A 17,544-nucleotide genomic window follows, 5' to 3' on the forward strand; every position below is an offset into this window, starting at 1 on the left:
TAGTTTAGAGGGTTCCTTACACTGCATGCTTTGTTTATAGTATTGTATTAAAAAAATAAAATAAAGATTTATAGAGGAGAGTGTCTTAGAGTATAAGAGAGTCACAGGAAATGTGTTTGTGTTACTTTTTTTTTTTTTTAAAGCAGGTTATGTCATTTTCTGGGACATAAGGCACTATTGCCAAGACATCAAGGTATTCCTGCCCCAACAGGCACTATAGAGTTTAACAAGCTTTCAGAAGGCGAACAACCACGACTTAAATGTGATTATTCTCTTTTTACGTGATGTGCTTTGTTGATTAGTTTTAATGGCTGTTTATAGTTTTAATAGCATTGAAAAACAGTGTTTGAGGGAGCTATAAAAGTAGTGTAAGACATGCATTAAAATTAATCATCAGCAAAACTTAATTACTCCTTCCATACTTCTTTACCGGATAAATTATATAATTCAAGGTGTAGTGTCTTCTACCAGTGCTTTACAATCCCTTCAGGGGCCAGGTAGATATGCACTGTAGAGCGAGCGAGCGAGTGAGTGCATGTGTGTATGTGTGTATGTATATATAGTGTGTGTGTGTGTGTGTATAATATTGTCATGTGTTATGCAGTTTTAGTGTATATATTAACATTTTGAAATCCTCTGCGAGGGGGGAGGGGGGGTTTGCGTCACTTTATTCATGATTACTGCAGCTCATGAATGTTTGTATATGTGAGATCGTCATGAAAGTCCATTAATCATATTCTGTATTTGTTCTATTCACATTGAATCCTGTGCCAGAAGTCCTCACATGAATGAATTTTAGCCAATGGCTATAACTGTATGTGTCTGTAAACAGACAGAAGATAAAGATTTTGAATGCATTTCAATTCGTTAGAAATAAGCAAAATATAAATTGGGCCAAGGGCACATTTATTTTCTATGAGGGTGGTCTCATAGTTTTAAAGTGGGCAGTTTATTTACCTTGCTGTAATGCATCCTCATTACAGTATAAATAATTCATAAAATGTCATACAAAATTGTGTGGTGTGTGTGTCCTCCCCCGCCCCCCCTACGGCCCCCATACAAAACCGCTTATTTATTGAGTATATATGTGTGTATATATAGCCACCTTTCATGTGCAGGTATGGACATGTTCCATTTCACGTTTGATCATTGATGATCACAGCATATTTTTTAGCTATTAAGGAGTCTGTCTCTCCATTACCTCCTCATTTTCCAGCAATTTAAGTTCCACAGTAATACGAATGGACATTACCGGCCCTGCAGTGACCTCACACAGCAATCAGATGAATGATTTGCAAAAAAGTGAAGTCATTTTTCTTGTACAAAGAGGGCTATGTCCAAGAGCATTACACACCACCTCATGCCAAAGAATAGTAGTGATTTACAAAATCTAAAGGACACTCTGTCCAGTGCCTGCTTATTGCCTGACCAAGGAGATTCTCCCAGAAAGAGTACAGGAAATGTAATTTACGTCTTCTTTTCGTATCTCTTCGTCTGTCGATAATGGAGTATCTTTGAAACAGTGATCACTAGGGAGATGCAGTTGACAGTGGCTCATATCGGTGCAGGATGGAGGAAAAACAATTCAGGATTATTGAACGCTGAACTGGAACATATGTAGGTGTTGACATGGGGTAGTATGGACCTGGGGGTTGTAGTATTATACCAAAGGTGAATATGTAATATATTCAGACACTTGTTATTTTAGTAGATGATAATGCTTTAAAATGTTAGCTATATTTTATGCATTGCGATTGAAAGGCTGGTATACTAATTGATCTCTCTGATATTTAGTTTTATGTTGTTCCTGTGCCTGTCTACATGCAATTGTCTTTAGCACACTGAGGGATCAACATTACATCATTTTTATTGTACTAATAGGCACAAACCATGTGCCATCGTAAACCGGGTGATTTGGCCCTAGTGAAATTATAATGGCAATGTGGTAGGGGGTCCGTGGTGGTTCTTGGGAAAATTATCTCCCATAGTATGTTGAGTGTTCCAACATGCCAAGCTTGCTTCTCGTCCTTCTGTATTTAAATGTTATTAATTAAATATTTTGTCTACAATAACTGTATATTTATCGTTAATATTTTAGTCTTAACATTTTAGAAAATTTTCTTGAAGTTACAAATCTGTATTTAACATGTCAATGGTTTGCAATGCGGAATACTGTAGAGAAAATGGCAACATTGTAGAACATTTGCCAATAGGCTATGTGTGGTTATATTTGACACCTAAGAGTATGGGATGGCTTAGACCTGCACACAGGTTCTAATATTTTAATGGGACACTATAGTCACAAAAACAACTTTAGATTATGAAGCAGTTTTGTTTCTGTCCATGCAGCCCTATCTACACCTCCTGTGGCTGTGTCTGACACAGTTTGCATGAAAACAAAATTGGTTTCATTTTCAATAAGATAACTTACGTTAAAGTTTGTATCTCTAGCTCTGTAAATACACATAGAAGGCTCCTGCAGGGTTTAGCAAGCTATTAACAGAGCAGGAGATGTGCAATAAAGGAAGTGTAAACATTAGATGACTCTTTTTACAGGAAGTGTTTATGGAGGCTGTGTATATCACATGTAGGAAGGTGTGACTAGGGCTGCATAAACAAAGTGATTTGACTCCTAAATGGCAGAGAATTGAGCAGTGAGACTGCAGTGTCATGATCTTTACACCAAAATTGCTTTACTAAGCTTAAGTTGTTTAGGTGACTATAGTGTCCCTTTATAAACTTTAATACATTGAACCTCATGGTATTGTTAAACAGTTGTAAAGCTGTACCCTGAAGAAATCAATCATTCCATTATCTGCATACTGAAAAATGATAGAAATCTCAATGTATCCTTCCTGATTGTGGAGGACCGCCTGGCACCCTGACTAGGTGCCTCCGCCAATCGATGCTTCCTAGTGCTCACTGAGTACTCCAAGCACTCCACCAGACACCATCAACAATGTAGTCCCCACTTCAAGCGTTACAGCTTGGCTGGAGTCTCGCAGTTCTTCACCCAAGACCAGGATCCAGCTTCCAGTGGGTATAGCAATATGCTCTTAAAGTGATTATAATCCCAGGGGAGTATAGTGATATAGCAATCCCCAGAGTAGATACAGCTGTTTCCCCCACACATGAGATGAGACTCTATGTTGACGGTAAGCTGTAACTCTTTATTGGCAGCCACAACTGGCCTTATGTGCAGTTTCCCATGCAAGGGGCACTCCCCTCTGGACTTGAGAGTAGACTATAGTAAAAACATACACACGATTACATTGGCTCTCAGGTCCAGGACACTCCCACATAAAACAAGATAATCCCTCCTCTGTGCCTGGGAGATAATTGAGAGCAAAAAACGGGTCGCAAGAGTATTCTGAGAACGGACAGCAACTGAAATAGCCTGCCCTTCGGTGTATCCCCGCTCAGAACTCAAGCTGGTTTTAGCTCATCTTGTGCCATTACAGAGAGCAGTGGCGTACATACCAGGGTCGCAGGGGTCGTGGCTGCGACCGGGCCCGGCCCACCAGGTGGCCCGGCCGCCCCTGCGACCCGGTATGTAGCCACTGGGCCAGCCTCTTCTCCTGGGGGGCCCTATAGCCGGCCACCTCCGGGCCCCCCGAGGCTGGACCTGCTGTCACCCCACGGCCGGTCCTGCGGGCGCGCGAGGGAGCTCTCTCCCATAAGTGCTTCCTTTTCAGCTCCCTCGCGCACCGCACTGATACCGGAGCCGGAAGATGACGTCATCTTCCGGCTCCGGGATCAGTACGGTGCGCGAGGGAGCTGAAGAGGAAGCACTCAGGGGAGAGTGCTCCCTCGCGCACCCGCCGGGTGTCAGCAGGGCCAGCCTCTGGGGGGCCCTGAGGTGACCGGCTGCTGGGCCCCCCAGGAGAAGAGGCTGGCCCAGTGGGAACATACCGGGGTCGCAGGGCCCCCTGCGACCCGGTATGTTCCCACTGAATGTGGGGCCCGGACGACCTGAGCAGTCCGGGCCCCCCAGGACCACCGGGCCCATGACAACCGTTGCGGTTGTCATGCCCTGATGGCGGCCCTGGTTGAGTGTGTCTGCTAGTGAGTGTCAGTGAGTGTGTTACTGTGTGTGTCTGTTACTGAGTGTTTGTGTGTGTGTGTTAGTGAGTCTGTTTGATGTCTGTTAGTGAGAGTGTATGTTTTGTGAGTGTGTATGTATGTCTGTCAGTCTGTCAGTATGAGTGTGTCTCTGTCAGTAAATGTGTGTGTCTGTTAGCTAGTGTGTATGCGTCTGTTCGTGAGTGTGTGTGTGTGTGTCTTCAGCACTTACCTTTCTCCAGCGCCGGACTCCCTTGGCGCAGGGGATCCCTCCGCCTCTCAGCTCCGAATGCGCATGCGCGGCAAGAGCCGCGCACGCATTCAAACCGCCCATAGGAAAGCATTACTCAATACTTTTCTATGGACGTTCAGTGTCTTAGAATCGCGGAAGCACCTCTAGCGGCTGTCAGTGAGACAGCCACTAGAGGCTGGATTAACCCTCAGTGAAACATAGCAGTTTCTCTGAAACTGCTATGTTTTCAGCTGCAGGGTTAAAACTAGAGGGACCTGACACCCAGACCACTTCATTGAGCTGATGTGATCTGGGTGTCTGTAGTGGTCCTTTAAGTGTGTGTGCATCTGCATGCACTGGCGTACATACCGCGGTCGCAGGGTTCGCAGCCCTGCAACCCCTGCGACCAGGTGCCCGCCGCAATGTGTTGCGGCCCCGGCCCGCCAATGTAACGCGGGGGGTTGGGGGGCCCACGGATCAATTTTCGCACCGGGGCCCCATGGGTCATGTGTACGCCACTGACAGAGAGAACATATCTGAAGCATATCAGACTGGTCACATCCATACGGGCAGTCCAGATCCGAAATGCCAGCAAGTTCCCTCTGCACGAGAGATACAGCAACCCCAGACGATCGTTTCAGCCTTGTTAGGCATCATCAGTGAGGCATAGCTGATATATCTCTAGGCACCGTGAGCAAGGGGTCCACGTTTGGATTACCCCTTAAACTTATGGAGAGCAAAAAACAGGCCTAGAGAGATATCAGACAGTTATGCCTCACTGATGATGCCTAACAAGGCTGAAGCAAGGCTGGGGTTGCTATATAACACATTGAAAACCCACAAAAGTCACATCCACTGATGGCCCCGATCTGGGGGACCAACATATACAAAGATCACCCAGATCGGTTCAGGGTTCCCATGGAAGACATAATTTTGACCGACCGTGCACATGGTCCTATGCCCAAAACAGTTCCAGGGAATCAGGGCTAATGATCGGTCTCTCTTTCCGGAGCACAAAAGTACATAAATCATATGAATTGAGCCTTTTAAAGTGCATTGGGCAAGGTATATTGCAGGGCCCATAGTCCTGGGGCAGGAGGCTGGCAAGCAGGCTCCTCCAAAAGCCTGTGGTGAGGTTCTGTTCGCCACACTGGTAAAATATAGTTTATAAATAAATATTTTGAGAGTTCAGAAAATGCTGTGCAAAATTATGTATGTGTTGATCATCTGTTTGCATTGAAATGCCCTGTTTTTTGTTTTTCCAGTTTGAGCGACAGTTTTTTCATGGTGAAGGGAGCTGCCTTATTCTTGCAGCAGGGGAACAACTTTCAGGGGCAAAAGAATCTTCTAAACCACAAGAATGCAGGTATGGGGTGTCTGTAAGGTTGGCCTTGTATCTGTCTAAAAGGGCAGCCTCTCACCGGAGGGATGCATGCTAGTTGTCTCTTTCCTGAATTCATGCAGAATACCTGGTGATACACCCCCACTTTTGTACTAGATAATATCACTTGTCTGGAAAAAACTAAAACCTTTTGTTCTGTAAGGTCCATCTATAGTTGGCCTATTTAGAACTATGTGAGCATGTATAAAATCATGGCCGTTTGTGTATAGGAGACCTCTGATAAGCTCTTCGGTGATATATGGTGTATAGGAGCTTCTGTTAAATACCTTCTGCCTTTCAAATATATAGATGTTGATAATCATATAATTCTCAGTAAGTCTTTGGGCTGGTAGAGCATCTTGGAGGGGGGGGGGGGGGAGGGGGGGAAGTAGATCACAAATGTGAAGTGCCGTAATCCCTGGTGCTATAGAAAGTTGTGTTTATACACTTGCGGTCACAGTAGGTAAAATCAATTAATAACAGAGGTATAACTAAGCAGATTAGTGGGAGGTTATGGAGTGGGCTTAAAGAAATGCAATAATTTTGAGATTCTAGCTTGTGTCACACTGCCTCAAACACTAAAGCAGTGTGACTATGACATATTCTTCAGCAGAAAAAAAATCATAAAATACAAAAACAAACTTTTTAGTTTTTCTATATAAATTATATTTTTATGTATTCCCACAAAAACTTAAAGTTGTCCCACAATTGCCCTTAAAACATGCCCAGACTAAATAATATGAATCTGAATCTAATTCAAGCCTATACTGGGACATGAAGAATGTAGAATGATCACAGCAATCCTCAGCTGTCAGTTAGTGTGAGCAGTGTCTTTGATTGGCTTCAATAGTTATACCAGTGCCTGGGAGATAACTGCTATAAATTGCAGGAAAGTCTCACTTGTGAGAGAAGATAGTGGGCTACTAGGTTATCACTAAAGCACTTTAACTTTCTGTAAAATATTGTGTTTTTCATTTTGCAGAAAGTGCAGATTTCAGTAAGATATGTGCACTTTTATAAATTAACCTGGTTACACTCCCTGGGTGTCTATCAGATAACAGGTCCTGTTACTTCCTGGTTTGGTTAGGTCAGTGGAACTAAACTCAAGATGCAGCAATTGCCCAGAGCACCTGCCTTGCCTTCTCATTGAGCTGCATTGGGAAGTCTGTGATTGGACAGCCACAGAAAATCTGGCCGGGGTTAGAAAGGGAGGGCTTGCAAATGCAGCAGACAAGAGCGGAACAGGTTTTGCAAGTGATATATATATATATACACCCTTAATTTAAAAAAAAAAAAAATGCATTATTAAAGGGACACTATTGGAACCCAGACCATTCATCTCATTGAAGTGGTCTGGGTGTAGTGTCCCTGTCCTGCAATGGTAATTATTGCAGTTAATGAGAAACTGCAATAACCACCTTGCAGGGGTTTTTATATGAACTATAGCGCTAAAATTACAACATTGTATTCCTAGCACTACGGTATCTCTTTAAATACATGCAAGTTTTCATTTGGGATATATCTGCTAAACATTGATTTTTATTTATTTCTTGTTTGGGCAGTGGAGTGTCTCTTTAACCTCTTGGTGCTGCACCAGTCATGCAGAAAGGGTCTTCAGGATTACTGTAGTGCATCATGTATTTACTTTAATTTAGATTTGCTTGTGAGGTTACCAGCTATAGCTTGGGACAAAAAGATTGTCTGCACTATGGCGTGGACATCTGATTTCAGGGATATTGCTGGATTATCTCATGTGATTGGCTCAAGCTACCTTTTAAGTAGCCAATCAACACGTACCATACCATTTAAGCTCTTATATTACCTTAACAAGAGTTCAAGTGCACTGTAGTGAGTACAGTGCCAGTGGTGTGTTGGTGCGCCAAGCCCCCCTCCACATTGTAACTACCGGTAATCTGTTTTTACAATGATTTAATTTCTTACGTGGGGTCCTTAGGGTGTGTACATGAAATGTCCTACTTATATACCTTGTAGCACTTCTTGATGTTGTTAACTATGTGGTAAACCCCTGCAGATTGGAATGGATGAATAGAAAGGGTATCTTTATTGAGCAGAACCAATGTATGTTTAAAAAATAAAAAGTAAAAAAAAATAACACACAACTAAAAATAGATTTAATTTTTTTTACCCAGCATAATAATTATACAATGCGACTAACGTACATATGTGCCTGGAGTATCTCTTTTGTGTGTTTCTTTAGGGATCATACTTCATGGTTGTGTATAAGACACACTGTATTTCTTTACGTTGGATTCAAACAAATATCGCTCTTTACAGGAGATCTACCCCAGCACCTTCAACTTATGATCAATCTCCTCCGATGTGAAGATCGCATTAAGCTGGTAAAAGTTTTCTATTAAGACCATAATGACTTCTAAGAAACAATTTGCTTTTTCCCTTTGACAATATTTTGCCTATTTATTAGAGTGAGCAGTGTTCAACCTACTGCAGCAAAGCCGCATTCATTTTTTTAAAATTTTTTTATTTTTTTTTACACAAAGCAACAATTAAGTACTGCATTGTAGACCTAGCTTTCCTTTAACATGTTTGAGTGTCCTGTATCCTAAAATAAGCTTGGATTCATTCCTGGAACTGGTTAGTCATGACACCTACATTTTTTAAAACAAATTTTTTTTTTACTGCTTACAGTCAAAATAATAATTTAAGCTGTCCACTAAGTGTTGCTGTACATTTCTAGCGATTTAGTAAGTGATAAAGCCTTAATACTGTTTACTCTGTAGCAGTAGCTTCCAAAAAACACTATATTTGGTGGTGAAAGTGAGTCACTTGGGCTAGTTGTGCATCATTTTCTTCAGATACATGACTTTACTCAGCATCTTGTTTTACTACTTTTATTATATTTATTTTAAGACTTTATTATAAGATTCATTTGTTTTTTGTATATTTAGTTTGAAATTTTTACTATTCCCGGTTACCCCCATGTTTATTCTAGGCTGTCCGCTTGGAGAGTAGCTGGTCAGATCGTGTACGCTACATGGTGGTGGTCTATAGTAATGGCCGCCAAGACACAGAAGAGAATATCTTACTTGGGGTGGATTTCACCAGCAAAGAAAGGTGAGCCTCTCACATTATATTTACTTCCGGAGAGCAAAAAAACCTGGCGCAAGAGTATTCTAAGAACGGGCAGCAGCTGAAATAGCCTGCCCTTCGGTGGGTCCCCGCTCAGATCTCAAGCTGGTTTTAGCTCATCTTGTGCCATTACAGAGAGAACATCTCTGAAACATATCAGACTGGTCCCACCCATACAAGCAGTCCAGATATGAAATTCCAGCAAGTTCCCTCTGTACGAGAGACACAGCAACCCCAGACGATCGTTTCAGCCTTGTTAGGCATCCTCATATTTACTTCCTTCACTGCAGCTTTCATGTTAAAGGGACATGCATCACTTGCCTTTTTTTTTTAAACCAGCAAGGAAACACTTTTAAATGGAACACATGCAGTTGTGTTCCTTACACTACTGTGCCCTCTGGTCCCCTCTCTCCGTGCGCCCCTTGCCCTATCAAGGGTTAAAAAAGCCCTTTATTTACTCGCCATATTCCAGCACCGATGTTACTTGGTGCTGAGTGGGCCACTAGAGTCTGTAATAGGACTGCAATTTATAGTGTCCCTTTAAACAAACCAAACTAAAGCAAGAAAAAAAATGAAGTTTGTAATAAAGTTACCATTAACTTGGTCAGATTTCATTATTGGGCACACTTCTCAACTAGGTAAGCCTTCAACCCCGCTTTCCTCTTACCCACCCAGGTCCGTTTCAGACCAGTATATTAATAACACAAACAGGGCATCATAGTGAGAAACCTGGAACAGGAGCCAGTTCTGCATGATCCCACTGAGCAGACTCCCTCTCTTCTCCCCCTGTCAGGATATTAAAAGTTGAAGGGTTCTTCCAACTGCACATGAGTAAATCTCTCCAATGCACTTTTCCAACATTCCTAGGGATAGTGAGTGTGGAAAGCATAAGGAAGAAGAAGTAGGTAAATATGGAAAAAAAACAAATTTACCTGCTTTTTTTTTCAGGCTGCATAATGAGGCAACTTCCATATTCATAGCTAAAGCTTTTGAATAAGGCAGCTGTCTCAAACTGATGTATGCCCCTTTAACCTTTCCTATGCTGGATGTAAGCCAGATTCTAGAGCAGCAAAGGAAATTTGTATAAGCATACAATATTGAAACTGAAATATGTAGGTTGTAAAATATATCTCTAGTTTAATGTCCTAAATAATTTCTATTGCAGTTTGTAGCAGGATACTTTATTGAAGAACAGCACTTTTGCACTCATCAGTTATGAATATTTGAATTGCACATATCCTGAATAGAAGTAGGCACGGAGGAGCTTTCCAAAGTTTGTGTGCCTGCTCGTTTTTTCTTGTTCTTTTTGTTTTAATCTCTTGTGGGCTTTCTGTCATGTTTGTCAGTATTCATTGAAAAATGCTGCTCGAAGAACTGTTCAGCAATCGTGACTTGATACTACATGTGCAGCTATAAATATAGAATCAAAAAATAAAAAAAAAAAATCTAAGGAAGCAATAAATTACTAAATAGTGCTTAAATTGTTTATCCAGCTTTGCTCCCATCAGATATGGGAAAAAATCCAAGTTAGAATAACTCAAATTCTTTACAAAATGTTGTACTGTGAATAGGAGCAGGTTGAATTATTTGTGAGACTTGATGTCCCCAGTCTAATGTTTTTTTTTGTTTTGTTTTTTCTTGACCCAGCAAAAGCTGCACGATTGGAATGGTTCTGCACTTGTGGAGTGACACCACCATACGCCTGGATGGAGATGGGTAAGAATGAAAGTAGGACTTTACAAATCACTTTACTTACCCTCTTATAACCTAGTTCTGCTAGCAGACAGAAATCCTAGTGGGGAGTTATACTAAATCGTGAAACCCCAGTGGTGATCCGAACATATAATAAAATATAAGAAACGTTACCATTCCTGGTGCTGCATACTGCAACTGTCTTAATCCTTATTAAGTTCATGTAATGTCTCACTGTATGTAACTGGCTAGCAATATCATTCTGTTCTGGAACACTGCAAAATAAATAAAAAAAATAGCATTTTATTTATGAAAGTAATATCCGGTACCATTCATTTTATAGTAGTCACATACTTGCATGTAGCTCAGTAGTTAAAGACAAATAAATAAATATATATATATATTGTGTATTTAAGAGTTGAATATAAAAATATTATGCTGCTCAGACCAACGTTTGTGAATGAAGATTACATTATGAAGTTTACTTCTGAGTATGTTGCCAATAAGCACTCTTCTATATTCATACAGGGGTTTTAGCATCAACACTGCAGGTAGAACTCACATATTCAAACCTGTGTCCGTTCAGGCAATGTGGTGAGTAAATACCTCGTTTGTATTTAGTATTTAAAACAAAAAAAAAAGAGTTGAGCTATAAAGCTGTTAGCCAAAGGGTTGCATATAATAATGGGTAGTATGTAATAATTATGTAAAACTAGATTTTCTGAAACTGCTCACCCATTGGACTTTGTGCCAGTAATTAAGTTAGCTTTTTTTTCCCCCTTCTATCCCATACCCCTTTTCCTCTCCCATTGTCACTACAGTTCTCTATATCCCTTATATTTAGCCTGCTTTTACAATTTTCTCTCGTAAATTCTATGTTTGTAGATCCAAAGAGACTGATTATTTTTTTGTTTGTGTGTCGCAATTGCCTTTTATTCAAGCTGCATTTTTGCATTACTTGAGATACAGAGTGGAAGTGGGATGTATGAATGGATAAATATGATGGACTAAATGCCCCCCCCCGCCCCCCACACACTTTTTATTATACAACTATTTTCTCAGTCTGTCTCAAATTGCTCTAACTTTTTGTAATAGACATTCCATCTCTATATTCCTTCACCCATTTCCTTTCCGTGCGTTTGTCTCCCTCTCTAGGTCAGCTCTACAGATACTTCACAAGTCCTGCGAGATGGCCAGACGCTACAATTACTTTCCTGGAGGACTGGCTCTCGTGTGGGCTACATACTATGAGAGCTGTATCGGCTCCAATCAGAGCTGCATCAATGAGTGGAATGCCATGCAGGATTTAGAATCTACAAGGCCAGACTCCCCAGTCATATTCATGGATAAGTGAGTAAAGAAATTACCATGCAATCTTTAGTAGTTGTGAGTATCCAGATAGAAAAAAAGAGAAAATGCAACATCTTTGGGATCTCACCCTTTCATCATGTGCATGTCAAAAACCTATTTTAATTTTTTTTTTGCCAATCAAGTTTTTTTCATTGAGTGGATATAATAAAATATAGGCTGTATATCATGCATGGAGTGGACAGGAAAGATTATGCAGAGAAGACATCCATACAATTGCAAAAATCCCTAATTTTCTTTAAAGGAACACTATAGTGCCAGGAAAACAAACTCGTTTTCCTAGCACTATAGGGTTATTAATTCCCCTCCTCCCACTGGTGCAAGGGGTTAAAACCCATTCAGCCACTTACCTTGGTGCTGGTGACCTCTCCTCCCCCTGCCGACGTCAGCTCTGAATGCGCATGCTCGGCCAGAGCCACGCACGCATTCAAACCTCCCATAAGAGCATTACTCAATGCTTTCCTATGGATGTCCAGCGTGAGTTCAATGCGATTTTTTTCATTGAGAATCGCGTAAGCGCCTCTAGTGGCTGTCAGTGAGACAGCCACTAGAGGCTGGATTAACCCTCCATGTAAACATAGCAGTTTCTCTGAAATTGCTATGTTTTCAGCTGCAGGGTTAAAACTTGGGGGACCTGGCACCCAAACTACTTTATTCAGCTGAAGTGGTCTGGGTGCCTATACTGGTCCTTTAAGTAAATTACCAAACACAAATAAAAAATAATAAACCGCCATAACACTGGGCAGAAAGTGAAAAGCCTACACCTTGTAATACAGGTTTATTATAGTAGGACTAAGCTAAGCCTCAACATGTTATCTGCAAGAAAATTACACTGACTGGCTATCACATAAGCTAGTATGCGACGGATGTAAAAGAACAGCACAGACTGTCGCCGGTCTTAAGCAGCATGAATGTCGTTGTCTGCCCACTGAAGTTTCATGGCATTTCCACCAGCTTGCCTTTTCCCTTAAGGAATGGGAGTCGTGCACGGGGCAATATCCCCCAAGTGCCTGCTACCTGAAGAAAATCAGCCCCCCTCAAGTAGAGTCTCAGTTGCACCATGCCATCAGCGAAGGGGATCCAAGGGGCCCTCCCAGTATTCGGCTTGATGGGCTGGATCGGAAAGATGTGTGCTGTGTTATAGTAGACTTTGATACCGATAGGTTTGATCTATTTGCCGTTCAGTGCCAAAATGCTTAGCAAATTCAGTCGAACTTCTAGAAAAAATTTAATTAAATGATGGCAGGCGCAGCAACGGCTGCCATCTTGGAATCTTCGGGTCAGGATGGTGCAAATTGGAGATGCTCATAACTCATTGCTGAACCCACAAGATACTGTGTTGAGCAGTATAGACCAGGATAACCCCTGCCTGCCTGGGAATTGTATTGTCTGTCTGAATTGTCTGCCTTCCCCTGCTTGAGTTGACCTGCAGGCCATAGATAGTTCAATCACAAGAAACCGAACACAAAAGATATCAGTCCTGAAAGGTTGCAGGGTACTCTTCAGATGACTAGAGATCAGATAGTTACATAAAATGTCTGAATAACTTGCTATTCAGACTTATATTCCCATATACTGGAAAGAGCTCCCCTGGCATGTGACCTGCTTAATCAGCAGCCAAGTTCCGTGCGCCATTTCAAAGACCTTTTAAGGATTACTCTCTTTACCAAAATATGAAAAATAAATATATCCCCAACTCCTTTATCATTTTTCTCCCTACTAGATTCATTTTTGTAATACAATTGCGGGGGCACCACAGTCTACACTTTATTCACCTTCTGGTAAGGTCATGTATGTTTGTATCTACTTCCAACTCAGACAGTGCCCCTATAGACTGGGGCCTTTTTAAACATGTTTGGTCACTGTAATAAGTAGTTTTGAACAATTAGCATTTTAAATTCAAAACCGTAGACAGTGTGTGCATTGTGGGGATAGGCCACACACTGATTACAAATCTTTTAAGCTACATATAAAACATGTTTACACTCAATGTGTATTTTAACCAACTAGGCTCGGGAATGCCTGTACCAGTATGTGAAAGTTGCGTTAAGGTTTGCATAAGCAAATGGAGTTTAATAGGAGCATCAGCTAATTTTTTTTTTTTTTTTTTTTTTATAAATCATACACCCTTACTCACAATATCTAAAACAAACGTTTTTCTCTTTGGACATTTAGAATGCTTGCTTGTATGTAAAAAAAAATCACTAGATTTTTCCATCCCTTAAATTCCAGAAACCCAATCCAGAAATTATGCAAATCACCCCAAGGTTGGAACACTAGGATTTGTTCTGTAATTTAAAGCAATTTCTTGAATTAATCCATAAATACACTATGCCTTACCATTGAAGCCAGCTCTCCCCGGGTTAGTACTTGCTTCTTTGAACTTGTACGTGGGATGTTTATTTAGATTTTTATTTTTCCTTATGCAGACCTGGCGAGGGGGAGAAGACTGAATTGGCTATCAGAGCAACACTTAGGAGCATCATGATGAGCAAAGACTTGGAGAATGTGACCTGTAAAGAGGTAGGTTGTTAGAAAAGCACACTAACCAGTTTGCATTCTGAGCTATGGCTGAATGTTGCTGTAAATTCGCCCTTAGCATCCAACTGCATAGCATGCCAAAATACTCAACATCTAATTCCTGCTAATGACCTGGTACGTTTTGGATACTGTTGAAATAAAAGGGAGCTCTACCCCTGCTGATGTTGTTGAAATTTCATTGAACACTCCAATCATTATAACCACTACATCCCACTATAGCTGTTATGGTGCCCTCTCAGAGTAAGTAGTCAATTTGTTTAATAACAGGTTGATTTATTATTTGCTGCTCCCCACCTCTTCTTTTTGACAGAGAGACAGAAGCTCTTGCTTAGGAGCTTCTGTTGGCTCTCCTGAGCTAAACCCTGCACTGCCTGGCTTTGCTTCTGGCTCTCTGTTAGAAGCTAACTAACAATATCCACTGGGCTTAGTCCATGCCAGACAATGCTCATTGCCTAAGAGCATCTACTAAACACTCTTAGCCAGTGAGCGAGTTCCAGCATGGCTGGGCACATCGCAGTGGCAGGAGCTTCCTTACTGCTTATTCTGGGAGAATGCCAGGGTACTTCTGGCATCATAACCACTAATGGTTATTGTGTTTGTAGTGTTCCTTTAAATAGTAATAGCTCAGCCTTAATATTATACTCAAGATGCACATTTTCTAGTGCCAAAATAAAGAGCATAAGAGGGGAAAAACACATGTTTTTTTTTCACATTTTACTTTGAGATCTTAAAAAAGCCGTTTTGGTGTGTAGATCATGCCCCTGAAGAATCACTTCTTAATTCTCTGCCATTTAGCAGTTAAATTACTTTCTTCATGCAGCCCTAGTCACACCTCCCCAGGCTGATTGAACTTAATTCACACACAGGAGGCTCTTGTAAATTATAGCAGGAGATAAGAAATTCTAACTTAAACACACTGTGCTTACCATGATGCCGATTCACAGGTTGTCCTTTCACCACTTTTAGTAAGTACTAACCACTGCATACTAGGAACACCCCACAAGACTTGTCATTTTAAAAATTCCCTGACCCAGTCATCAAGCCATCACTATTTGTCCCTTGGCAAAGGTCAGATTCTTTCACTTGCCTATTTTTCCTGCTTTTAAAATATGAAATTCAAGAACTGATTGTTAACTGGTTGCCTAATCTATTCCACTCCTTGTCATATGCCATTGTAACAATATATATATTTTATTTTTTTGTCATGCTTTGTTTTATAGAGGCAAATTATCAAAATGAATTTAGAGACAATATTAAAGTCAGTGTGAAGCATTCAGCAAAATCACGCCTCTTTAGTTATAGCTTCAATGAAACGGAAAGAGCCATCTAATAAGAATTGTGTTAAACATAGGTTGTGGTAATTGCTAGTACAACGATCATATATATCAAACGGAAAGGGAGACAAAATAATCGTAGGATAACATTATCAGGCAGTTCGAACTTCTAACCGCCGAGGCAAATCATCATTTCTAGTTTATGTGCGTAAAATTAAGGAACTACCATAAGTGGCACCCAAGTTATAAGGATAAGTAAATACTCCTGAGAACCTAGGGCTCTCTCGTAGCCATCTTGGACAGGTGTTATCCCACTAGGGATCGTTCATGGAGGGGAGTCTCAACATACTTCCATTAGTAGTAGTAGTCATGATGGATTTTGGCAAAGTCCAGCGGTACTCTACACCAGCCTTACTCAATTGACTTATGACTGCACTAAGGGATCTCCGCCATTGCAGTGTATTCCTCGTCAGGTCTTGAAAGCACATCAAATTGAGTGTCTCAAAGTCATATGTGTTTTGACCGACAGAGAGTGACAGCAGACTTTGATGTCCCGGTAGACCTCAGTTAGTCCTGCCTGGGTTTATTAATTCTGTAGATACCATTTAAACTGGAGCTTTTTTGTTTGGCAGTGTGGTAGGATCGTTTCCATTAGGCGTCACAAATAGTGAGGCAATTAATTTGTGCTGACAGAGTCCGGGCGCCTAGGATTTTAATGTTGGTGCGGTCTTTGGCAAGGTCCACTTGCAGTGTCAGGGGGGTATGAGAGGTTTGCATATGTTCTTTCAGCTCTTGTCTGAGGTCCAAGACATCTTCCTCCGTGGCTTGTGTGTGTTTGTGCAGTACTTCGGTTCTGACTTCGAAATCTGCCACTGACATCTGTCTCGGCTCTCTCAAGCGGTTAGCAATATCCTGTTTGGTAGCCTGGGCTAGTGGGTACTGTTCTGCATATACCACAAGGAGTGTCATGGGAGAGAGGGAACCCCAGTGTCTGCTTGATCTGCATGTCTTGCACACCCATCGTCTGACTTGGCCGCAGTCTTGGAGCCCATGGAGCATTGCAACACAGCCCTGATATCATAGTCTTTACTGGGTCCAAGTTGTAGCTTCAGGGACATCCTGTGGTGCCGGTGTTTTTAGCAGCATAGTCTGGTAGCCAAGGCAAGCTGTGCAGCTCGTCTACTTTAATTCGCTTAGTGCTACCTTTGAGATTGGAAACTTGAAGTAGGTCCTGGATTTGCGCTAAGCCCTCTTGCCTGATTTGGGGGATAAAAAAGGCATGGTCTTGATGCTCACCTTCGATAATCAAAGTGGTGGATAAGTAAAAACCTTGGTGGTGGTGTGGGACCATGGATTGTGGCAAAATAATTGCAAATGTCAGGAGCTGTGACAGATGGCGTCCGTTCGACTCTAAGCTCTGCCCCCTATATAATCAATGTTATTCACTTGTTGTGGCTGATCAGTGAATTTGCAAATCAATTTAGGTTTATAAGAGATAGCTGTACATTAAAGGGACATACTATAGTCACCAGAACAACTACAGCTTTTTGTATTTGTTCTGGTGAGTATAATTATAACCTTCAGGCTTTTTTCAGTAAACATGTTTTTCAAAGAAAAGGCAGTGTTTACATTACAGCCTCCACTGGCCTGTCCTCAGATGGCTACTAGAGGTATTTCCTGGGGTAGTTCTGCACAGTGTGCAGCACTGCCATTCGGTGTCAGATCAGGGGCAGAGCCAGCAGCAGCAGAATGGAATAAAGGTCAGATTTTACTATATTTAAGAGGCCAAGGGTTTTTTTTAACACTATAGGATCAGGAATACATGCTGTAGTGTTCCTTTAATATATTTTTGCAGAAAGCAATGTTCGGATCCAGTAGTAACATTT

General features: G+C 41.4%; 1 protein-coding gene across 1 annotated transcript in view; it reads left to right on the forward strand.

Annotated features, from left to right (window-relative positions):
- Positions 1–17,544, forward strand: part of SSH1 (slingshot protein phosphatase 1) — a 54,497-nt gene that overhangs the window by 22,231 nt on the left and 14,722 nt on the right. Inside the window, exons 3-9 of the mRNA XM_063454693.1 lie at positions 5,560–5,660; positions 7,971–8,035; positions 8,647–8,768; positions 10,431–10,499; positions 11,004–11,069; positions 11,631–11,825; positions 14,273–14,366. Of these exons, the coding sequence (XP_063310763.1) occupies positions 5,560–5,660; positions 7,971–8,035; positions 8,647–8,768; positions 10,431–10,499; positions 11,004–11,069; positions 11,631–11,825; positions 14,273–14,366 (712 nt within the window). The remainder of the gene's footprint in view (positions 1–5,559; positions 5,661–7,970; positions 8,036–8,646; positions 8,769–10,430; positions 10,500–11,003; positions 11,070–11,630; positions 11,826–14,272; positions 14,367–17,544) is intronic.

The sequence above is a fragment of the Pelobates fuscus genome, chromosome 5, assembly GCF_036172605.1.
Source record: "Pelobates fuscus isolate aPelFus1 chromosome 5, aPelFus1.pri, whole genome shotgun sequence".
In the NCBI taxonomy this organism is placed as follows: Eukaryota; Metazoa; Chordata; class Amphibia; order Anura; family Pelobatidae; genus Pelobates; species Pelobates fuscus.